The following is a 24,342-nucleotide window of genomic DNA, read 5'->3' on the forward strand; positions in this document are numbered from 1 at the left end:
TCTCATTTCCAAGCAGACTGTCAATGGCACTCAGTAATCCCAAGAGAGTCCATAGTACAAGCATTTGGCAATCTTTCCCTTCATGTTTTGTGATCCAATTCACAATGCTGACTTTCCACAAAGAGTAAATGAGGACAGGCCTGGACATGGAAACACTGGCCTTCATTCTGGAGTCATTTCTAAACCTGATGTTTTGCCCCTGCAGTTGGTTCCTATCCTCTGGAATGCCTCCACACACCAAGGCATAGATCTGGTGCAATCCCATGTGAGCTGACTGGATCAGATGCCACTATATGTGCCCATGCCAGATGTGGATGTAACCTGCCATCACGTACTGTAGGGAGGACAGCTTCAGCCCAAGGGACCCCATTTCCTCTTGACTAGTCTGTCCCTACCCACCCCTAAACTCCTGATGCCCTGTTGCATGACATCCTCCTGGTCCCCATGCCACCATCTATCCATGGAGGTCATGTTTTGCCGTTGTGGGGACACCACAGAGATGCTCAATGGCACTGGGGATTCCTTGTGCACTTAAAAAAACTCAGTCACAACTCAGCTTTGTGCCAGATCTGTAGGATCAGGGATGTAAGGCACACTGGAGACTGGCCTTGTGTCTCCTATTTGCAAGCTATCCACTGGCTGGCCCAGAGCAGGGGCTGGAAGAGGGGTCAGCAGCATCTGCCATCTGCTCCAACATCATGGGGCTTCAGAAGTTGGTGTCCGTGGAAGGCAGCACGTGTGAAGGAAACAGGGGATCTTTTCAGAGCCTGACACAGAAGGTATCCATTACAATATTATCATCTAACGTTTGATTATGACAATTTTCCAATACACGCTTGCACAACACGTACTGCAGTGTACACTGAAATCACTCAGCTGAAGTAAATAAATGAGTAAGCCTAATACAATAGAGTTTATGGCATGTTGTTCTCCTGGAAATAATTTCAGCAGCAGTGAAGTACGGAATATCTGCAACTGGAAAGGCCTGTCTCTACACCCATTTTTGCATGGGTTAAGACAAGCTGCTCAGATTTTTTTTTAAATCCCACAAAGCAAAATGTTTGCCTCTTTTTCATCTGCAGTGTGTGAAGCCGTACCAGGGAACTAGAACTTTACAAAGCTGGCCAGATCTGTGAGAGACTGCTGTTATTTTGATGCAAAGGAATGAATCATTTTAGGAAATACTCCCAATTTTTTGTTGTTGATGAAGAAGCTGTAACAGAGCATTTAGCCAGCTACAGGAAAGGAGAGAAACACTACATTATGTAGTAAAACACCTGTAGCTGAGAGGAGATCCTCCCCAGAGGTTGAAAGACATATTCAGCAGAGGACCTTAAATCCAAAGGTGCAGCTCATTAGTGCTTTGTTTCAGAGCCAACACATACATCACCTTCTGGGGAAACAACTTCCCTGGTATGTGGAAAGAAACATTAATGCCATCTTCTAGAGGAATGACTTTGGAGAGGAATGGGTGCCCAAAAGGGCTGTTTGGGGAAGCAGGGGAGAACCTTTCTTTAAACCAGAAGCTTAGAGAGTATGGGAAGGAAAATAGGAGAGCATGTTGAGGGATGGGAAAGACCATTTAAGCAATCCAACAACGCTGGCATGAGAACAAATGAGTTTGAACTGGCCCTTGGTCTGGAAACTTAGCAAAGCCTCGCAGCAGTGGGAGGGGGCGAAAATTTGGCTGGTTTCTAAAATGGAAATGAAGTCTGAAACTGAGAGTGTCTGATGTGGTCAACCTGTGACAGCGGGGCGCTGGGCCTTCTGATCAGCCTAGAAGGGACCTCCCACATGAAGGAGGATTTAAACACATGCCTTGCTCTGTGGGGATGGATTTGCTAATGTCTAAGCTTCTGTAGCTTCAGGATATTTTTTAACAGTACGTTGCATGTGCATAGTTCAATCTTGCAGATGGCTGAGGCGTGGGGCTTGGGTACCTGGCCTTGTGACTGCTGTGGACATCTGGACCCGTGCGGGCTGTGTTACTTCGAGTTGTACCCATCGCAGGGCAGGAGCAGCAGCACTTCTACACAGTGCCCCAGCTCCAGCTTGGTGCTGCTGCCCAAACCTGGACTGAGCACCACTGGGCTGGCTCTGCAGGGACCCATCTCATATCTCCTCGAGCAGCCTCATGCAGAGGTGCTGTGCTGAGCAGGAAAGGCAAATGCAACTGCAAGCAAGCATCCATCAGGCTAAGAGCATGACTGTCATGCTCACTGGTAGGACTTGACAGTTCCCTTGATGATTTCTTAAAATAAATATTTAACAAGGGATTTTATAATCACAAGTAGCAAGCATGCTTTTACAATATTTGAAGGGAAACAAACTTGCGTAGAATGAATTGGAGGCCAAGACCCAGTAGCCATAGATGTTTATACAGGAGGCTAGGGATTTCCTTTTGTCTTTTCAGCAGGCACTGTGGTTGCCTCCTTCAAGTCCATCTCCAAAGCTGCCTTGCTTCCTGAGTAACAATTCCTTTCTTAGAGGAAAATGCTTATGACAGCTGAAGTCATTGCATTTATCAGTGATTCACGTAGCTGGGAGATCAGGGCTTCTTTTCATCCACTGGAAATATTTCATGAACAAAAGAGCATTTTTGATCCCACTACCATGATAATTAACATTCATACTCAGCTGCTTGTTACCAGGTATCTGTACACCGTCTTATCCCTTCCTTAGGTAGTTTTTCCCTTGAAAATCACTGAGGGTTTAAAGTAGTCTTTTTTTTCCCCCAATGTTCAGAAACTTATCAGACCTTGTATTTCCAGCAGCTTACAAACTAGTAGTTTACAAACTGCTCTCACATGGTTCACTGCTTTACCACTGACTCCACATGTGCAGGAGGAAGGTGAAGATCCAGCTTGCAAAGCGTGAGGGTGGGCTCTGGGTTAGAGCTCTTCCTGCTCCAAGGGAAAAGCCAAAATGAATCTTTTGTCTTGAAGCAACTTTTAAGACATATCACTGGGCTCTATTAAATGTGAACCAAATTGATTGTATGGCTGAAAAGAAGAAAAGAAACGCAAGGCAAAGCCAAACTGAAAATGGACTTTGGTATATGCCGGAAAGAAAAGCAAAAGCTTCAAATTACATTGTTGTCTGAGCAGCCTGCACATGCTTATCTTGCCTCCAGGAGAAATAATTGGGAGGGTGTGGTTCGCTAAACCTTGAATTGCTCAGGTTTATGCAATTCAGCTTTTCTTTTTGCCTCCTGTGATGCCACAGGCTTCCCCGTGAGACACGGCCAGCCACTGCTCTCCTCCTGCAGGGAGCAGGCTGAGCGGGATGCAGCACCACTGCCCTGCCACCCCTGCCACATCCCGGTGACCCAGCACCAGCGGGACTCTGCCAGCAGCCCAGCCAGACCCGTGAGTTCAAAGACTTGCATTGCTTTCTGTGCTGTTCTCATTTTCAGTCTATCCGTTGTTCCAAGGGAGCAAATGTGCAAGGGAATACTCAGGCAAACCAAGCAGCATGTTTTGGGGAAAGGGCTGTGGGTCTGCTTCTCAGCCTGCATATTGGGAAGTGCCACGCAGCAAGGCAGAGACACGTTTTAATGCCTCTGCCATCAGTGATTCACTGTCCCCATAATGTAATGCAGGGATGAAATTAACTTGCCTGTAGGTTGCTGCATTTCTTGGTAGTTGGCGTTAGGATGCTGCTTACTGGTGCACCAGTATACAAGATGGCCATGCTTCATTTATTGCCTCTTTTTTAGCTAGATATGTTTGGTTTTCTGTCTTCCTTTTGCTAAGAAGCTGTGTCTTCAGTAAAGTGTGTTAAAATCGAAATGATTACCCATGGAGAGGTGCTCTTTGCATTGCAGAAGTTTTACCCCAGTGTTTTATTCAGCCTCTGGAAACCCATTTCTCCCTCAGGTTAAACACCAAGAAATCTAGTTGGAGCCATGGGAGGTAAACAAAGGCTAAATTTAGCTTAGTATCTTTAGCTTAAGTTCTCCTCCACTTATCTAAACTTAGAATCACTTCTTAGTTCAAGTTGTCTTGTAATTCAGTACTGATATATGCAATGGTTGCAAAACTGTGTATACATGTATGTATGAATATACATAATTTCTGACAAGTTTCATTTCTACGGATGAACCTGATCATTTCTATGAAGACATGATAAATGTACAGACGTGCCAACAGAGAGTCCAGGGCTGCCATGAGGATACATGGACATCCTTACACCCTGAAGAATATACTTGAAGTAATTGGTAGACTAGTCTGAGTGCATAAATTAGTAGGACTCATTCTAATGTTTAGAGCTAAGCACATTTTGGGGTGTTTTTAATGAATAGGGATGGGCTGCCTACATCAAGCTCTTGGGTGCTTTGATGTTTACCAAGGAAAATGAAATATCACGAAAGTTAGACTTTATGATGCTGTTATGACAGGCAAAATACACTGGTAATTCATGCTTTCCCCAAATGCCCAACACTAGGAAAGTGTTCCTCCACCCGCAGGAAAGGCAGAAATACTGGGTGACTGTACTGGGAACCACATGATGCAGCTGTTTTTCCCCAGTCTCCTATAGAAATAGAGCAGAGCAAAAAATCCCTGTTCATCCCACCCTCCAAGGGCTTTTTGTTTGCTCGTTCAAGTTCAAGCAGAACACATCAAGGCAGCTCTACCACTTTATCAAAGCAGCACTGCCTACTACCTTCTGTTGTTAGAAAAACAAAGGGCTTTTCTTTTTTCTTTTTTTCTTTTTCTTTTTTTTTTAACTGACACAGATTTAAAAAAAAAAAAAAAGGCTAGGATTCACCATCAGACATCTGGAAAAATTGTTGCCTTGCAAGAAGTGGTATCCTCAGTACTCCAATCCACTTTCCTGAGACTGAAAACTCCTCTTAAGAAAGCAATCTGTTCCTAATTTACTATTTTATACCCTTCCACCCCAAACCTCAGAGGCCATGTATATTTTCCAAAAATATAAATTGAATCAGTCTGGAGAAACTTGTCTCTTTATTATCTCTTTCTTGCCACCTGAAAATAGTCTTCCTCCTGCTGCTAATGTCTTTTATTTGTCTGTGGTCCTGTACAAATGTCCTCCCCACCTCTCATGAGTTGTTTTCTGGAAGGATGTTCCAAGCCCATGTGTTCGAGCATTAGCTGCATCAGGCCTTCATTGTAGCACAGACTTGGAAAGAGGAATGTCCCTGGCTCCGGTTTGTGATTGTCTATCAGAACTGAATTGTCTTCTGGAAGAGCTTTGAAGGGGCTGGCACCTTCCCCCACCAAAACTTTTCTTTAGCAAAATGCAAATAAATCTTGCGCACAGGATGAGATGACAGATTAGCCTCATTTCGCTGCAAACCAGGAAATCAGGCAACATTATTTCCAGCAGGAAGGTAAATTACTGAAGGCTTTCCAGATGTGAAGAGTTTCCTCCGAGCTGGCTGCTGGAGGGCTGCTGCCAGGTATTTCTGGAGCTGTTGCTCCTGCCTCTTCAGCCTTGCCTGCTTGGCCTGCAGGGGCAGGCTGAGGGCTGCAGCTGATTTTGATGGACTGCTTCTTGTGGCCAAAGCTTTTGGGGGATTTAAGGAGTCCCCTCTCCGGTTAAAATGGCCAGATGCTGGTATCATGCAAGACTGCCTGGCTCTGCACTTGTCTGAGATGCATGTCCACCTCTTCCACTGAAATTTTTGCTGCTAGAAGCTGGGATGTGCAAAGGTGCAGCTGATTTTGCCCAGGCTTTCCCCAAAGGCTCAAGCCGAGTCTTTAAAAAACGTCATTACAGGAATCATATGACTCGAGGGAGCTGAACATGGAAGCAGAAACTTTCACCTTTGGTAAAGTTCAGGGAACAGTTAGTAGGCAGCTCCGGTCAGGTGCAACTGCCTCTGACTGCATGCTATCGCTGTCCCTCTGAATAAACATCAATTAGCCCTTGACAGGGAAATCAATGAGCTACATGCCCTGAAACTTCCTAGCTGCCTAGCAGCCCCTGGCAGCACTCTCCTTGGCCCTTGGGTTTTACTTTAACATACCTTCAACATTCCTCTTAAAACAGTCATAATAAAATGGTATTTTGCATGTGCCAGCAATTTCTTACTAAGGGATGGCAGCTTATTTTCTGCCTGGACTGATACATCTTTTCAGAAAGTGGCTTTTCAGAATGCAGATAAATTTTGATCTGATTTTGGATATTATTCTCATTCACTGTTTGCTTTCCTTTCCTACAATACATGGTATAGGTACCATTGAGACACTGATTTTAAAAAATGTGGGTGATGTTGCTGTTTTATTCACTGTTCTCCTTCAGAGATGGTTTCTGCTTCTAGCTCTTGGTGCTATCTATCAAGCAGTTCCAGTTGACACAGGATTTAGCAAGCAGAGCTGAGTGCTGGAAAGCAACTTGTAGCATAGCTTTGGCTTTTCATAGCTTCAGTCTGAGGAGTCAGCTAATCACACTACTGCTATTTAGGAAATAACATAGTTTACATCCAGGCAAAAAAAAAAAAAAAAAAAAAAAAAAAAAAAAAAAAAGGTCTGAGGCACTGAAATAGCTATGACTTGTAGAAGGAATTTGACATAATAACCAAAAAAAAACACCCTTGCCTGCGTGCATGCAGCAGATCACATTCGAGCGTGTGGCACGCACCGGCAGGAAGCAGGACACTCTGAGCATGTAATTCCTAATTGGGTTCTCATCAGGGCAGTAATCAGCACACAAACAGTCTCCACACCCACCAGACTGGTTCTGGAAGCAGATCTTAATTCAGCTGCAGACTTAGCTATCTTCCCCCGGCTGGTGTCACTCTCGTGTCCTGGCTGACAAAACCCTCACAAGCCTCTTCATTTTAGGGAGAATGTTACAATGCCATCAGCAGCACACGCATGTTAATTAGCAGTGGACTTTACGGCGGAGTTCCCACGAAGCCCAATTAAAGCACTGAGGAATCAAGCCCAGTGAGTAGTGCTGTGCTCAGGGGTGTTGTTTCCCAGCACTGAGCAGAGGAGGCAGAACCAGGCTCTGGAGGATGTGTGTTGGTAGCTGAGAGCCCAGTCACTTGCAATAAACAGAATTTATTTGCTGAGACGTGTTGGAAAGGGATCTTAGTCATTATCCTCCTTCATGCCAAAAATTGCCCTGGAAGAGCAACTATTTCACAACCCTAGCTGGAGGGCTGCTCCCCCTGCCCAGATACCTCGTGTTTCCTCAGTCCTTCCCATGTGGGAGCCAGTTATATGCCTCAGTGCACAGCTTGCTCCCAAAGGGGTAGCAGCCTCCATCTGCATGGGCACTGTCAGCACCACTTAATAAGAGAGATAAATGACTGAAAGACAGTAAGTTATTTGTTCAAGACCCAAAAAGTAACCAGCGTTAGGATCAGAGAACAGGTAGACCTCAATAGCTGGGCTGCTGGGCTCAGCCTCTTCATCATGCAATACATTTACCCATTTCAAGCAGTGCATTACTCTTAAATGCAAAATTCAGCACTCTGCATTGCAGCATTTGCAACCTCATCTGAACTTCTTCCCCCTGAAACTTCTGTTTCCAGCTGCGTATTTTGTGTCTGCCCATTATTTAGGGGCTATCTCTGGGCTGTGTCACTTTCCTGAGTTGTTGACATCCACTTGTTGACTACCCTGCTTGGGTAGTCAACAGGTTTTTAGGTGGTTTTTTTTTTTTTGTTTTGTTTTGTTTGTTTTTTTTTTTGGTGGATTGAAGTGGTGGAAGGATGAAAAAAAATAAGATAGATATAATTTAAGTTATAGACATTTACATACTTACAGGCTTGTATCTTAAATTATAGATAAGTACTATAGTTAGAGGCAATGTAAGTAGAACTACAACACAGAAGATTAAATCCTTACAGGTGCCTGCCCATAAAGTAGAAGATGCAGTCCAATGACAAATCTGAGGTTTTTCCCTTAGATCACATCTAAGAGCATCCCTGTGGCCACATCACTACACAGACACTTGTGCCAGAGGCTGGGCATCACCGCGGGAGCCCAGCCCTTCAACCTGGGAGCAGCCAGCTGCCCCTTCCCTGCTCACCCAGCCATGCTGTGGCCCGATCTTAAAAAAAGGTTCCCACAGGGTGTTGTGAGAACTCATTAAGTAGTTTGTAAAGCATTAAGGGACTCCTGGATCAGACGAGCAGCTCTAAAGGCACAAGGTAATTAAAGCAGTGCTTGCTTTATTATACGTTATTAGCAGGGTTATCCATCATCTGTTTGGCACTTTGTAGGTATTAAATGTTATCTCATGGTCACATGTTAGAAAATGCTGCTTAGTCTGAAGGTGGCAGGCACTGTGGCTGTGGGAGGAAGGGCTGGGTGTCCTCAGCTGGGGATGCCCTCCCTTGCAAACTTGCCAGATGATTTGGAGATGGCGCTGCCTTTTGGAGGCATTTTTGCTCCATGGTTGCCGTAAGGTGGAAACTTGGGCTCCTGAATTACTTATCTGCACAAACCTGAGCACTTTGCACATGCCTGAACTGCTGAGAGTAGTTCAAATAGTAGATACAATGGCAGAAAGTGTCTCTGCATACTACAGGGAGCATACAGAGACCCAGGGGAAAGTGGCCTGGATTTATTCCACCCCATTTCAGGCATGACTTAGGAGTCACCCTCTCTGGCACACATAGACATGTTCATCCCAGTTAGCATCCTCCCTTAAGTGGGCTTGAATTTAATTAGCATCAATATAGGTAAATGTCCCCCATCCCACCGTTCTCCCCCACGAGCCCATCTGCCTGCCTCACCTGCCCCTGCAGCCCCACTGTGCAGCAAGGTTGTGCCCCACCATGCCAGGAGAGGAATGAGAGGAGAGAATAAATTTATTGTAAAGCTGTATTAAGTTAAGACTTTCACTTTTCCATGCATTTTACTGTGTAATAAGTTCGTGTTGGCTGAGTTATTCTCATATCACAAAGTCATGAGTGAATTGGGCAGGTCATTCTTCATTGTTACCGACAGAAATAATCATACAGCAAAAACGCAATAGATTTTGTGCCACAAAAGATATAAAAACTACTTTAAAGCCTTTTAGAAGGTGTTGTGTTTGCCTTTATTTATTTATTTATTTATTTTATAACTCCTCTTCATCCCACAGATGGGGAAGTCAATGAGATTGCTTACCTGCTGTCTAAACACTCATCATTTTCAAAGCATGGGGAACAAAACACTTTAACCAGGACAAGCAGGTCTTCTCTGAGACTAAATGGGCACCACTGAGACTATATGGGCGCAACCTAGGTGCCAGCATCCAGCCACGCCTTCCACCCACCCCAAGTACAATCAATTGGTACAATTGGTCTTGGGAATGTAGAAAAAGTACATTAGCTGATTAGAAAGCTATATAAAAAAAGGCATGCCTAGGAAGAAAGCTTTTTTGTTTAGGTAGATACCTCTGCTGAAAGTATGGTCTTCAGACTGCCTGGGCTGTTATACATGGTAAGGCATGGAAGGTCAAATAGGGGAAGGGAGAAAGAATGAGGTTTGGGGATTGCATATCAGGGGTTCTGTGGGCAGATGAATTAGTGACCACTGTTTCCCTGTGGCTTTGTCTAATATGTTGTAACTCCAGCATTAGTTTTCTTGAGGGCTGGACATGTATAGTTCCCTCATCCTTCTTGTCATACTCTGGTATCCCATATGATTTGGGTTTGTTCTACAGCCTTTGTTTTTGTGGGAACATTCCTTCTTTTCTCTGTCATACCCAGACAACTACTCTCGTGGCAATGGTGATAATTTAATGTGTGGGGAGGCTTCTGCCATTCTATCAGATTTGGCTGAAGCTGAAAAATAGATCCAAAAGATATTGGGGAGCAAAAGAGCGATATTGAACAAGGAGACTCATGGAGAGAGAGAGAGACAGAACAAGTGCAGAACTGCCCTATTTCTTTAGGAAACATGATAGTAGCAGTGTAATTGCCCATGAGATTAACAGCGGTTAACATCATGAAGTTAACACCTAATTCACACAGAAGGTGCAAAGGTACAAAGGAAATGCATTTTATTCCAAGTTTTGCACTTTATTTTGTGGTTGCAAGGTTTTTTGTCTCACTGTCATGATGTACCCTGTGTGGGTCCATACAGACCAGCGGCTGAGCTGTCTGGATTGAGGAGCACTTGGCTGGAGCACCCCATAGCTCAGGAGCGGTCTGCAGACCCACATTTCCTTCACCTGAAGCAGAGGAGGAGCATGGGCAGATGGGTGTCCCCCATTGCAGGGACACATCTGGGGCAAGGACCAGGGATGAGCACCCTTGCACAGTTTGCATGGGTCGTTGTACCTCCTGCTTGCTACCAGCACCTTCAAAGACAGCAGGGGCATGTGGTTATTCAGCCACATGGGTACAGTTTTATCATTAGGTCAAACACCTGAAAGCAAGCTTGTGGTATTCATGAGGCTATCTTGCCAAAGCCAGCTGGAGCAATCAGCCAAATCGGAGCGGTAATGCACCTTTTGTTACATAACTAGCAGTACAATTTTATAATTTGGGATGTGAAATGCCGATGGCATTTATTATGTCAATTAGTATGAGCACATGTTTAGGAAGCACTTTAGGAGTCAATCATAATTGCTCGCATAGTCTTGCTTTGACTTCCTTTGGGTAGGCAGAACGTGTGTGCCCAAGAGGCAGTTACCCACAGCCCGTCGGTTCTTCTACAGCTCCCCTTTGTATGTGGAGCCTGAGCTCGTAGCATAAAGAGTCGGTCCCAGCCTGGGTTTACGAGAATTCAAAACAAGCAAGGGACAGAAATTATTACTCCACCAACACACGACTACCTGAGACATGCTAACAACAAGTCTTCTCTGAAGTCCTACCAAGGTAAGCTCATTCATAGGACGCGTTCCTTGTAGTTTGGGAAGGATAACCTGCTGACACATGCTGCCTTACTCAAACCTTCTTTTTACTCAAACCTTGTCCAGCTGTTCCTAATATTCTTAAATTACTTCTGGGCTGATTTTTTTTCATTTCAACATGCTGAGTAAAGTTTTGTATCCATGAAATTGCCAGAAAGAGCAGCTCAGGTCTGTGTGGGCGTGCGAGAGACAGACAGACAAAAAGGTGGAATATATGTCCGTGCATTCCAAAGAGAAGTTTCAGATTCGGAATTCCACAACAACAACAAAACACAACCTTTTTCCAACATTGGTTTATTCTGTAAATTCCAGCATGAGCCACAGAGAAAACTGTCTTTTCAAACAATCTGGTTCTGTTTTTTGAAGTTATTGTGCATGAAGGCACAGTATGACATTCCTGTTAGGTTTCACAGCTTGAGCTACAACTTAAAAAGTGGGGGCTATTCACCTACTGCACTTTGGATTTTTGTATTCAGTTTGAAATGTCTTTCATCGCTGAAAGCTTTGCAAAGTGCTTTGATGGTTATAATCTCTGAGGACTTTTTGACTAATAATAACTTTGAAAAATCAACTCTGTAAGAGGAGAGGTTTTGGAGTTCCTGTTGGTTGTCTCGGAGACAGTCAGTGCTAATGTGCTGAACAATTACAATTATTTTCCTCTAAGAGCCAGCTCTAACAGTCTTTCCTATAATCTCAAATTCTTATCTGGTAAATCAGCACCAGATCTCTGACTCATCTCCAGCTACTGACTTTTTACCTGGAGGTATGCATCTCACCTCTGCCCATAACAAATCTCCGCTGGAGATGGTTTACTACTGATTACACATCAGGCAGAGAGAAAATATGACTTTTCCATAGGTAGAAGAGATTTAAAAACAAGGGGGAGAGAGAGGGAAAATGGAGAAGATAATAATACATGTATTATTACAGTAATTTTGCTAAGAATAAAGTTTGAAATCCAGGCAGGTTGATTCATCCCATTGGTTTTAAGTGCAGCTATGCCAATGATGGTGTAGATTGTTATATGAGATTCTCTATCCAGATCTTTGGAATGTGAGTTATTGTCTTTTTGTATGGAAAAAAAAATGTATAATACATATTACTGAAGGATGGGCCACTGTTTGATGTTTTCCACAAAGTTTGTCTAGTATTTTGAAACAAAAAGGCTGCCTGATGGCCTCCAAAATAAGTAGTACCTTTCACAGTGAAGTCAGTGTAACCTATGAAACTCTTCAGTTGAGGAAATGCAATTAGTGGCACAAAACACAGGAACTGGGAGGCCTGCTAGCAAGAAAGATGGTTTGATGAAAGATAATGAATTACAATAGCATTAAAATTTCTCTAACTAAAGGCAAGTAGTTTTACACGAGCATCCAACCTGCTGCCTTGTTATAAATAAAATTATAAATAATTCCCTGAATGAGAAATAGGCGCAGTGATTTTCCAGCCTGGATTCTCATATGAGTAGCAAGGGCTAGGCTCTCTGGCATATTGCCGCAGCTAATCCTGCGTAACCTGGGAGCTCTGAACTTTTGCTGGAGGGCAAAGGAGGATCTCAGCTCCCTCCTGGCTCCGAGCCCCAGTGTGGGTGAGCCACTAGATGGGGACAAGCCCCACAGCTTCTGACCTGCCTGGGCTCAACCACTAACAGCTGGGCTGAGGCGTCATTAAGGAGTTAACTCTATTATGGGGAAAGGTGCAATGTTATGGGGCAATTCATCATTAAGAAGCAAGAAGTCCATCTCAGGAATCTCACCAAAATGGGCTAAATATTAAGAAAAGGAGGTGCTTGCATTTGTCATTTACAGTGTGCTCACAGCTAGCGTGGCAGAGGAAGGCCAGGTAAAAATATCTCTGAGGAATAATGTCAGGGACTGGTTTTCTTATCAGCCTGCAGAGCAGCCCCTCTGGCCATGCAGTGCTGTGGTGACAGCCTGTGACTCTCCTCTAGGAGATAACACCCCGTGCTGGGGTAAGAACAGTAGGACAACTTTGTTATCATGGTCCAGCTCATGAGAGCATGGCAGCTGTTGGTAGTACCTCTGTCTCCTACAGCATGGTGTGAGGGAGACAGGGCATGAAAAGGAAACCTCTTTTAATCAGTGGGTATAGTATTTGTGTATGTGCAGACAGTAAAAAAAAATGAGCAGGAGCATTAATAAGATGTGTTACTTGAGTACAAACATATATTAAAAGATAAAACACCCTAATATTTGGCGATCTTGCTCTGCCATTCAGATCCCCTTCCCACACTGGCCACCCTTTCCCTTGGCTCAGGGGATTTTGCTAACCCCAAGCCATGTTGCTTGAGCTACTGGAGCTAAACCCTCTACCTGTTCTGCATCTTACCTCTGTTTTGTAGTGATGCCTGCTCACTGCCTCATCTTCCATCATTCCAGATAGGAGCCAGTTGCTGCCCTTGCAGGCTCTGTGTTAGTGTTTCTCTGGCTCTTAGGTGCCTGTTTATCCCTCCCTGTGCTAGCTGCTTCCTCACTGCCTTTCATCACTCAGTTCTTTCTCTTTCAGCCCTGCTTACTCATCTTGCAGAAGCTTCTTCCTCCTTGCACCGTGCTCCTTCCCCATGCAGCTAGGTTAATATTTGACGGTGCGGCTGGTGGAGCTGGCGCAGCTCAGGTGCCTGCCTCTTGCTGCCCTGGTGCTCTGAGGGTAAGTTCAGATTTAAGCTTTAGTTTCCTTACCTGAATCATGGGAATGGGACAACTTTGGGCTTGTCTGCACAAGGGGATGAAAGGCGTTCTCTGTGCTCACACTCTGCATTTACTGTCCATGCTTTTTGTCTGTGTTTCTTTTGCTGTTCTCTTAAACACCTCTTGTGGCTGTAAATTCCTGAGCGCTGAAGACCCGTAAGGACCCATAAGATGCAAACTCTTTCAACCTGGCACAGTGTGTTGGATAAGTTTTTAAAAGGTGTGTGACCATGATATTGGCTTTCACTGTGGTCATGGGGAGTTGCCCTGATGGGAAGAAAACTGGGACTTGAGTCGTTGAAAACTTCTGTCACAGCAGTGAAGCAATAAATGCTTGTATTGTCTTCTTGGGCACGGCACCAACACCTCTAAAAGCTCCTGCTGCCTATCAGTCTCTGCACACATTTCTCTGTCTGTAAGCTGAGGTGATGTCCTCGCCCTGCTGAGTCTGCCTGTGGTGTCGACACTGACACACTGACACCCCCTCACCCCCGCCTTTCCCTTCTTATCCTTCCCCAAGCATGGACCTTGAAGAAGACACTTCCAACCAGGTAATAATTGTGTTTTGGTGTTTTTTTTCCCCCACTTAGCTATGGTGCACCATCCACCTGTATGGGGTTCCTTTCTCAATGCGTGTTGCTTTATTCATAGTTAATGGAAGATCAGCAGATCAACTTTAAATCCTCTTTTCCTTCTCTTCTGCATAGCTCAAGAAGAAACATTAGCACAGCTAAACACCAAGGCTTTAAGCTTCCTAAAAGGACATGAAATTAATTATGTAGCTTTGTTATGACAATGCATAAATATTTTAAACACGAGTGACTGCAATATATTGCAAGCAACTTCTGCCTCTGGCCAAATTTGTGTAACACCTCCATTCAACACCCTCTGTGCCAACTCTTTTGGTGGTACAGTTGCCTCCCAAAGGCTGACAGTGATCATTTCATTGCTTGTGTACAGTAATTTGAGAAGGTTCTTCATGGGTGAACACTGACCAGATTAGCCAGCAGAGGCTGATAGATTTTTCCTTTTGAATTGAAAGGAACTTATGTTATTACGTAGTCTAAGCTTTCTAAATTGCACAGGCCGTAGGACTTGAATTAAGTCCTCCTAATAGTTCAACGGCTGTTATTAATTAACATGGATGTTTTTGTTTCTCTGTGTTGCAGCAAGTATTTGTAATTTATGTAGACCTTGTAAAATTCAGGTACAGTTCCCAACACCTGCTCTTTCTCATTAATGACACATTATTAGCATGTCAGGTCCATAAAGAGTATCTGTAAGGCAGCCAGGAGAGTCTGGAAACTTTGAAGGACATAACATCATTTGAAGGGCTCATGCAGCTTTCTCCTTGTCCCTGTTGCTTTGACAGTCGCAGTAATTTTCTTTAACACTGTAATGCAGCAGATGATCAGCATCTCTGGAGCCTCTGTTTGTGAATCCTCTTTAAAGGGCCTGTGCATGGGGTCTCTCCTTGTTGCCCCAGGTGTGAGGCATCTCAGATACAAATTGTTTTGCCAATACTTAAAACCAATGCACAGACACCTCTCTTGACTTGCTGCTGATGCTGTGTGTAAAGCTGTGTGTTGAGGTGAGCCATCAGTCATGTTTCATCCCTGCCTGTGCCTGCGTTCTTCCTCCACACCCCACATGTCTGGTGAAACACTGTCAGGTCTCCACAGACATGTTTTAAATACTCAGAGAAGCAAGTAATAAATGCAGTCTTAAAGAGCCAAGAAATCAGGGTCCTGTCATCCTTCTGAACCTGGGACCTTCCAGCTAGGATGCTCAGGCCACGAGGCTGTGTCTTTGCTGCTGCTTTTCCAGAGTGAGCACACAAGGCCTGTTGTGCAGTATAGCCTACATATGGTTTGAATTTTGTGCTCTGTTAGAAGAAATATTCCACCTTGCTGCATGCCGGCAATGCCATGGATATTTCAGGGATATCTCTGTTGCTCAAGATGGCTAGATGTAAAGTGGCAGTGACCAGAGCCCCTGCTTTAACTGGGGTAGCAACCCCCTGCCAAATTTCCCTGCCATTTTAACTACAGCATTGTTAGGAAGAGGCTGGATTCCACAGCTGCTGGAGCCCCTGCTGACCTTCTCCTGTTTGTGTGTGGCAGCAGAGCCAAGTGTGTCTTCTGAAAGTAAGAAGAATGAAGTTCATAAGGCAGTGCTATTTTCATCATGTTCTATTGATTTTTACTTAATTTTACTGTTGCTCTCGAACCCACAGTCCCACAAACTGCATATTGCCATTCTCGCAAGTGGTGAGAGGTGTTGACTTTTTTTCTCAAACAACTCTTTGTGTCTTCTCTCTTATTGTCTTTGTGTCTTCTCTCTTATTGGAGCTTGTCGGTATTTTATCTACAATATCTTTTATCCTTTTCTTGATTCATTTTGCCATCTGTCACCTTAATAGAGACAGATAATATTGTTTTTAATTCCTATACTAAGACAGCAGGTATATTTGTTTTCTGCACTACATAAAGATAGTATTTTCTTCACAAAGTTCTCTACATAAAGTTCTGATGAGTATTTTTACAAAGGGGAGAATTTGCTACAGTATAGAGTATTTTAAATATTTGCAGGAATTCAAGTATGTGATGATTTTAATTCAAATGAAGCTACTGCTAAGCAGGAGACAGAGTGTATGCAGACCGTAGTCTTGCAAGCAAAAAAATGCTATTATGCAGCCACTTAGCATAATAGCTATATAAGAATAGGATCTAGCAAAGCACTGAAGTGAATGTTTGACATTCAAGCATCTGGATAGAGTTAGTGGGGCTATCATTTTACCTATATGTCAGAAAAACCCTGCCATGTTGATGTTTAATTTCTCAGGTTTAGAGCCCACAAGCTTTACATAAAAATAAGGTTTGTTTTTATTTTAAATGAAAATGTGCTCTGTCATAGTCAGATTTTTTTTATATTCTTTCCCTCATTTGCCCTCAAACGTGAGTGTCTGAGGCTGACAAATTGTCTCAGCAAATTAAGTCAAGCTGGAAGCAAGGGTACAGCGCTATGTTAGAGCAGCAAATAAGATTTAAATTTTCAAGCAAGAGTAGTAATTAGGCCATTGCATATTTTATGTCTTCATGTTTATTTTCAAAGAGATAGATCAAAATAAGCATAGATGTAATGAGACGTAAGTAAGTGCTTCAACGAGCAGTTAGGGTTCATCAAGTAAAAGCTACAAATTACTGCTCGGTTTTGCTGCCACCCACAGTGTTTACATCTTTGAAATACCAGCAGGCAGGTGCCCTGGCCAGAGCTTGCTCGTTGGCTCTGTAGTAAGAGAAATAGTACAAATTTAGAGCTGTAACACAAATTATTAAGGGAACGGGCTTAGTTTTTTTTTGGTGGTTTTGAAGATCAGGCAAATCCATCACTGCTGTATAAGAGGATGGTTTGGAGGGTCCCAGGCTCTAAATCTGTATCCTGTGTCTGTGTGCATGATGTCTGACAGCCCATGTGGGCTAGGCCAAGGTGCTGCTTTCCCCCTCTGCCCCAAGCAGGTGGCTTGGGCAGTAATCATTATTCCTACCTGTGTTTCTGCACAATATTGTAATGTTTGCCTCTGCATGATGTTGTTTTTCCAGCAGAAGTAACATGACCACTATAAAAAAGTCATAGGATGGGAACTGCAGTTATGTGCTAATTTAAGGTTTTCAAACAGAATCACAGAATCACAGAATTTCTAGGTTGGAAGAGACCTCAAGATCATCGAGTCCAACCTCTGACTTAATGCTAACAGTCCCCACTAAACCATATCCCTAAGCTCTACATCTAAACGTCTTTTGAAGACTTCCAGGGATGGTGACTCTACCACTTCCCTGGGCAGCCTGTTCCAATGCCTCACAACCCTTTCAGTAAAGAAGTTCTTCCTAACATCTAACCTAAAACTCCCCTGGCGCAACTTAAGCCCATTCCCCCTCGTCCTGCCACCAGGCACGTGGGAGAACAGACCAACCCCCACCTCGCTACAGCCTCCCTTGAGGTACCTATAGAGAGTGATAAGGTCGCCCCAAACCTTACATGCCAGTAGTATTCTCCCTGTTCTGATGTCTTCCTTTACAGTGAGAGTAGTTTTGTCGGTTGAGCTAGACCTAAAAGAAAAAAAAAATGGTCCCCAGAGTTCATAATCTAGTATTTTGCTCTTCTTTGCTTAGTCCTCCCATCCCAAAGATGCAATCCTTCCCTAAAAATTCCCAGAGTACTTTATATCCAGGTACATACCATGAAATACTCTAAGGGAAAACAATCCAGAACGTAATTGTTTGGCCTTCTTCCCCACAGATCTGATGGCACACAGGCCTTGCTGCTGCTCACACGAATAGAAACGAGGTTGGGTGCTTTCGTCTGCCCTCTTCTGAATTGTACCAGTTCCGAGTATGAGCCAGTAAGAAGAAGAAATGGAGGAGAGCTCCCCACCACTCTGTGCCACCTGCGGCCAGGCACATTTACCAGAGGAAAACCACTTGTACAGCTACACGGAAGAAGTTGATGATGATCTGATCTGCCACATCTGCCTGCAACCTTTGCTTCAGCCGATAGACACGCTCTGTGGTCACACCTTCTGCACGGCCTGCCTTACGAACTTCCTCCTGGAAAAGGACTTCTGCCCCATGGACCGCAAGCTCGTGGTTCTCCAGAGCTGCAGGAAGTCCAGCATCCTGGTGAATAACCTCCTGGACAAGCTAATGGTTAGCTGCCCTTTCACAGAATACTGCTCAGAGATTGTGCAGCGTGGTCACCTTGAACAGCATTTCCAAACCCAGTAAGTTTTGGCTGAGAGGCGGTGGTTTTTTTTAATTGCTCTGTCTTTTACTTAAGGAGAGGGAAAAGTATCTGCAAGTAATGCTGATTAAAATAGACTGTTAAAGTAAAGGAAGATTTATCAATTTCAGTCCCCGTGAGTACCTATGCTATTACGAGTTTAGAGATGAATTTCTATTTGACTATATCTTACTCTTTTTGTTAGAACCAAATCCATTCCAGGTACGCCATGCTCTTGTTAGCAGTTCTCAGTGGATACCTTGTGGTTAGCTGCATAATGGAAGCATGTATTTAGTCATCCGAAGAGATCCGCGAGTTTGGGGAAGCTGAGCTACCATGAATATTTTAGTGGTACATTACGGCTTTTGTAATTGCCCTTTCTTCAATCCGTTTTTGAATCGCAAATGACCTACATGTGAAGTAGAGCAGAAAATATTCCGGTTTGGTTTTTGTCTTTGGAGCCGCGGGCTCCTTCCTTCCAGGTGAGCACCAGCCCCGTGGAGGCTCCAGGGGCCTTGCACAGACCCAGCCTCCCCAGCAGGGCATGGGGGAGCAACGTGGCCTGCCTCCACATCCATGCTCACCTCCCCAGTGGCCAGAACACCCTCGCTGAAGGAGAAACATCCCCAGGGAGCAGCTTGGTTCCTTTGAAGGGGGAGAACTGATGGTGAATGATGCACTGTTTGACAGGGAAAAGCACGCGTATTGCATCTTCAGCCTTCCTTTCAGCGGGCAGGAGTGACGAGGTACCTCCAGGGCTGTGATTTCCGACTGCTTTGGTGTAGTACAAAAAACAGCATCTTGAATCCAAGGGGAGCTGGGGTGTTAAGACATGCCCTTTTCTGTGGCCTTTATCTGTTCTTTGGTGAAATGACTTCTCCTGTGCTTTGCAGGTGCGACTCACACTCCTAGGTGAGGAATTTATTCAACATATTCACTGTTTGTGTCATGGTTTAAAAAGTCAATCATTTTTCACCACTAAAACTCAGAAAAAGGAAGAAAAAAAAAAAAAAAGGTGGTGGCAGCTGTGCTCTGCAGGATTAGCTTTCTGCTTCTGGAAGAAGAAATTAGCAAGGTTTCCTGTGATTTTCTGCCTTTGTTCAGTAATTCCCTCACATGCCGCAAATACAAATTTCAAAAGCGATGCAGGTAAAGGGACTGACAGTCTGCTGTGAGCTGCTGTCACAGAGATTATGTTGCTCTACAGATTGCAGAGATAAAATCTTCAGCCCCTAGTGCAAATACCCTTCCATTGTGATATATATAGCTGACTTTATTGGATTTTAGATCCTGCTTTTTGACTTCACTTTTTCTTGAGATGACAGATCCATGGCCATCAAATTAATTAGGCCTGAGCCCCACCAGGGACAAGTTTAGTAACACATCTCCACAGCCTCTTTCTGCATCTCCTCCCCTGTGCCAGGCTCTCCCCACTACCTTCCAGCCTTGAAAACCCAGAGCAGAACTGTGGCCATTAAATCCTAAAGCCTCAAGGTAGTGCAGGACAAGATGGTGCTACACAGCTTCTTCTGTGCCACCCATGACCACATTTTCCATATTCAGGATGGTTTGGAGGGCTGAGTTACCTTAAGGCTAGAAGGCAGGGGCATATAAATAACAGGGTACCTTTGCTGCTTAGAGTTTCACTAAAAACCACAAGTTTTTATGGTTTAAGCCAATTGAAGGTTCCCCAGGGCCATGCCCTCGCTGGCATTCCCACCTAAAAGAATTAGGAGGGACGCATAAAGGAGATTTTTGAAACCTTGTGTTTGCAGAAACAGTGCAGTATGTTTACTTTTAAATGTAGCTTTGTTAATAATCACCAGAGATACGTTATTATTCTGCACAATTCAGTTCACAGAGCAGCAGGGAAACATTTCTTGCCACCCCACTCCCAACTCATGGCAGTGCAGGAAAGGAGAAGGGCACTGTGCTCTTCAGGCACCAGCTGCAGCATGCCCAGGCACAGCGCAGGCTGAGCTGACGGGGTTCTTTTAACAGCGATGAATCAGTAGACAAAGTGTCTGAATTCGCTGATTAGAAACAAATAAATAAATAAATAATATTACAGCAACAACAGCCTGGTGCCTTTGGATAGAATGGCTCAGATGCTGGCTGAAAATAAAAAATCTCAACTGAACATGACCCGTGTTCTCAGTGAAAAAATCAGACTCTGTTAGAGTCACCAGGGCAGTCGGCAGTCCTTGTGTTTCTTGCACAAAACAGTCTCAGATCAATCCTGGTTCTCAGAGAGAAAATGAAAGCTTGCCCTCTTCAGGGGTGGGGTCACTGATGGGATAAGGTGAGCTTGCTGGTTTTTATGCTTTGTAATTGAAGAGAGAACGTGAATTTTTTTAAATCTCCAGTTACCACAGAGTAGACCACTGAAAGCATCCTTATTGAAAATGTTTGCTCTTGCATCCTGAGAGAGAGAGAGAGAGGGAGAGAGGAGACATGCCCTTGGCTTCCTACATGATTTATGTTTGCACAGAACCATCTGACTGGATGTTGAGAATTCAGACCGCGATGCAAGCAGCCAGCAGTTGGCTGTGATGCTTTGTGGTGTTTTACTTTAAAAAGGTGTGGTCTTCTGCTGTAGCTCGCTTCCAAACTCCACGGGGGGCACGTTTCCCCCGTGTCAGACGGCTACACCCTTCCGTGATGCAGTTCAGCTCGTAACCCATCTGCTCGTGGGCAGTGATGTAAACGTACCAGCTGGCTCCGGAGAACCACTCTGAATCCTGCAGGAGGCAGGTCTCTTCCCCGAGCATCGCTCTGCTCTGCAGCATAAGTCACTGTCTCGCCAACCATGCTGTGCTGTCCCTAAACCCTCACATCTCCCCATCTGAGAGTCAGAACGAGTAATCCTCTTACAGGTCAATGATTTTGCAGCGTAGCCTCGTTTGTGGGATTTAAGCTCGATTCGTAACGTGCTCCCGTTGTGTTGAAATGGAAAGGCTCGCTTAGAAGGGGCTTGGCTGGCACGACAGCTTCGTGGTGCGTGTCCCACCAGCACAGAGCGAGTGGGAAGGAGGAAACCTAGCAGCAGTGCCAGCCCTGCACTGGGAATGAAGGCTCTCCTGTTACTGGTCCTACCTTGGCTAAGCCCTGCAAACTACATAGACAATGTGGGCAACCTGCACCTCCTGTACTCGGAGCTGTGAGTACGCGCAGCCACGCTGTCCTCGTGCTCTCTGTCTGTCTGTCTCACCTGAGCGGCCGGGAGGTTCTCACCCTTGTGGGGGTCTGTCTGTGTGTCTGTCTGTGCCTGGGCATATGTGTGAAGGAAATCTCGCAGCATCTTGCCAATAGCCTGAAACAAGGCTGCAAAGCAGCTGCTTCACATCCCAAGGGCTAATAATAGTAATACGTCCCCCTTGCTTTCTGCTCCCAAAGAGCGTGGAAGCAGCTAGGGCGTACTGAGTGAAAGAGGTTTTTTTTCCTTATCAACATGCTCTGTTGTGCTGGCATTTCCAGTGGTTGTTGGGTCTGTGGTTTTTTTTTTTCTTTCTTTCTTTTTTTTTTCTTTCCTTTTTTTTCCCATTTCTGAATCTCTGTCTCTTCTGTACTTGCCAAGGATAGCTTTGCCTGGGCGTAGAGGAGGGCATGGTGCTGGGCACCCCTGGTAGAGCTCTCACGGTGTGTACACGCATAATGCTCTGTGTGTAAATCTGCATGCCTGTAGCAAAAACACTGAGAAGCCTTTCACCAGAAATAATTCATTGGAAACAGGAAAGAAATTTCCTCTATTTTTGCTTTTGCCCACAGCAGAATGTTATTTTCTCTAGAATGCAAGTTTTAATGTAGCAGTGCATGCATATATCTTCAAAAAATATCTTTAAAAATTTCCCAAACCCCACAGCTGATCTTTCCCATCCGTAGGACAAATATTCTGTGGTATCATCTCTAACTGACACTAGTTTAATCTATGCTTCAATGTTATTGTAATGGTTAATAGGGCCTTTGTGAATAGAAGCAGATATTTGCTCCAGTATGTTTTAATCAATCATGTTTTGTTTGTGATTTAACAAATTATACATTCTGAGATCTTCCTTGAGATAATGAATGGAATGGCTAATTCTGCTCAAAAGTCAGAAATGACTGTGCTGTGTCTACAGTGGGAATGTTTCAGTAACAGTTGCGATTAATATCAATGAGACTAATTTCCAAATGATTTGGTCTCTGCCATTACACAAAAAAAAACAGGGCTTTGCAGAAATGAAAAGTCCCCTTCTGAAATGCTCGTGTGATATGCATGTCAGCTATTAATAATTTAGCCATTCTTAGTACAACCGCTCAGGATTTCTGTATGCCATAGGTGCTTTCAAACATTTAATAAACCTGGTTTGGTGTGTTGCAGCTATGCCCTCGTTTTAATTAACTGGCATTTTGTTAAAGAATGTTAATTAAAAAGTAGAGTAAAATAAAATAAATCAGTGAAGCCAAGCAGGCTACAGGAGCAATCAAGCTCAAACAGAGCAGATGAACACTTACAATGGAAACAATGGCATCTGGGACATCTAGTTTCCAGGAAAACAAACTGATGAGATTAATCAGAGCACAGGCGCACGCACAGTCTCCTCGCTTTTCTTGGGGAATTCAGGTTCACTGACTCTCCCAGGATAAAGAGCTGTGATGCACAGTAGCTATTCAGCTCTTATTTATTTAGCCTTCTAACCCACAGAGACGCTGTTCTCATGGATGTAGGCAGTCGGTCTTAATTGAGCGGGTGTGGGCTCAGGCTTGGACATGCATCTTTGGGTGTCAGCAATGGGAGGTGGCACGTCCCCGACCGGTGCCAGCCCTGGGTGCTGCCCCATGCCCTGCTCACTGCCCCATTGCCACCCAAGGTGGCAGGCAGCAGGATTCACTGGGGCTGGCATAGCCCAAAACAGTGCCACATGGTTTGAGCTCATTTCAGGCATCTCTCCTGCTCCACATGGACTCTGGATGCTGCACAAGGCGCTGACATACTGATCTGTGAGATGAACACAGGGTCCTCGCTAATAGTAGTGGCTGAAAGAGAAAGAGGGACATGGTTTTCAGTCCCATTTAATCAATGTATACAGATGTTAGGACCTACAGGTTGTTATGTTGGCTAATCAGGCACTTACATACAGGATATTTTCCATGCCAATTTTGTGAGACAGTGTGGGCACCATCATCCAGGACACGGGGACACAGCTTCACTGTCCCAGTCCTTTTAAAATGCCCCAAAGCCTGCAGAGGCAGCTCCATAAATCCCTCCCCACAGGCAACCAAAGAACTCCCACCATGTGTAGCTTATCTGATGGCTTTCCCCACTGCTCAAAGCCAGACCATAGCAAGCAGAAAGCCTTTTTTTTCATTATCCCACTCTCTTTGGGTGCTGGCCAGTGCAAATACTGGCCTTGGTCGGGACTCATTATTTGGCTGGCTGGCAGCCACCAGAGATACCAGCCAGGGGAGGGGGCAGCAGGGCTGTGAGCAGCCTGGGAAGAGATTTGGAAAGGTGAGGGGCATGGCTATCATCACCAGCATCAGGGCAGGAGGCAGAACAAGGGTGATGGGTTAGCATCACCTTCCTCTCACACAGCCTCTCTCTTTTACCCTGTTAAAAGAGAGGCTAGGTTATTTTGTGCTGAGCTGTGGTTGTTTGCTTTGGTTCGAGGGTATTTAGCTCCATAACTGCAGAATGGGTAGTTTGGGGAATAGGGACTACAGCATAGCCCAAGGCCTGGCTGGAGATGAAGGCTCTGGAATTCATTTAAGAAAGAAAAAGGCTATTTGAGGAGAGTTGAATAGGAGAAATGAAGTTGGGGAAAGGCTGTGTCAGACCCTTGCACTTCACCTGTGTGCCATGCAGGGGAAAGAGGTGTGTGTGTGTGTGTGTGTGTGTGTGTGTGTGTGTGTTGCAGTGACACTCGGTGGGACAGGTGTGGAGTGCTGATAACTGCAGGTATGCTCAGCAAGCAAATACTTTGTCTCCTGACACTGTTGCCTACACGAGAACCACTTCCCTGGCCATTGTCTGTTGTGCCTCCCTTGC

The 24,342-nt window shown here is 44.6% G+C and overlaps 1 protein-coding gene across 3 annotated transcripts in view; it reads left to right on the forward strand.

The window, feature by feature from the left end:
* LNX1 (ligand of numb-protein X 1) overlaps positions 1-24,342 on the forward strand; it is a 103,569-nt gene that overhangs the window by 23,174 nt on the left and 56,053 nt on the right. For 2 of the 3 annotated variants that reach the window (XM_032185996.1, XM_032185994.1), the window contains exon 2: positions 17,835-18,315. In XM_032185996.1, the coding sequence (XP_032041887.1) occupies positions 17,951-18,315 (365 nt within the window). In that variant the 5' untranslated portion in view covers positions 17,835-17,950. Of the gene's footprint in view, positions 1-17,834; positions 18,316-21,382; positions 21,475-24,342 lie in introns of those variants that run through there. The other variant, XM_032185995.1, reaches the window with a different exon arrangement.

The sequence above is a fragment of the Aythya fuligula genome, chromosome 4, assembly GCF_009819795.1.
Source record: "Aythya fuligula isolate bAytFul2 chromosome 4, bAytFul2.pri, whole genome shotgun sequence".
Classification (NCBI taxonomy): domain Eukaryota; kingdom Metazoa; phylum Chordata; class Aves; order Anseriformes; family Anatidae; genus Aythya; species Aythya fuligula.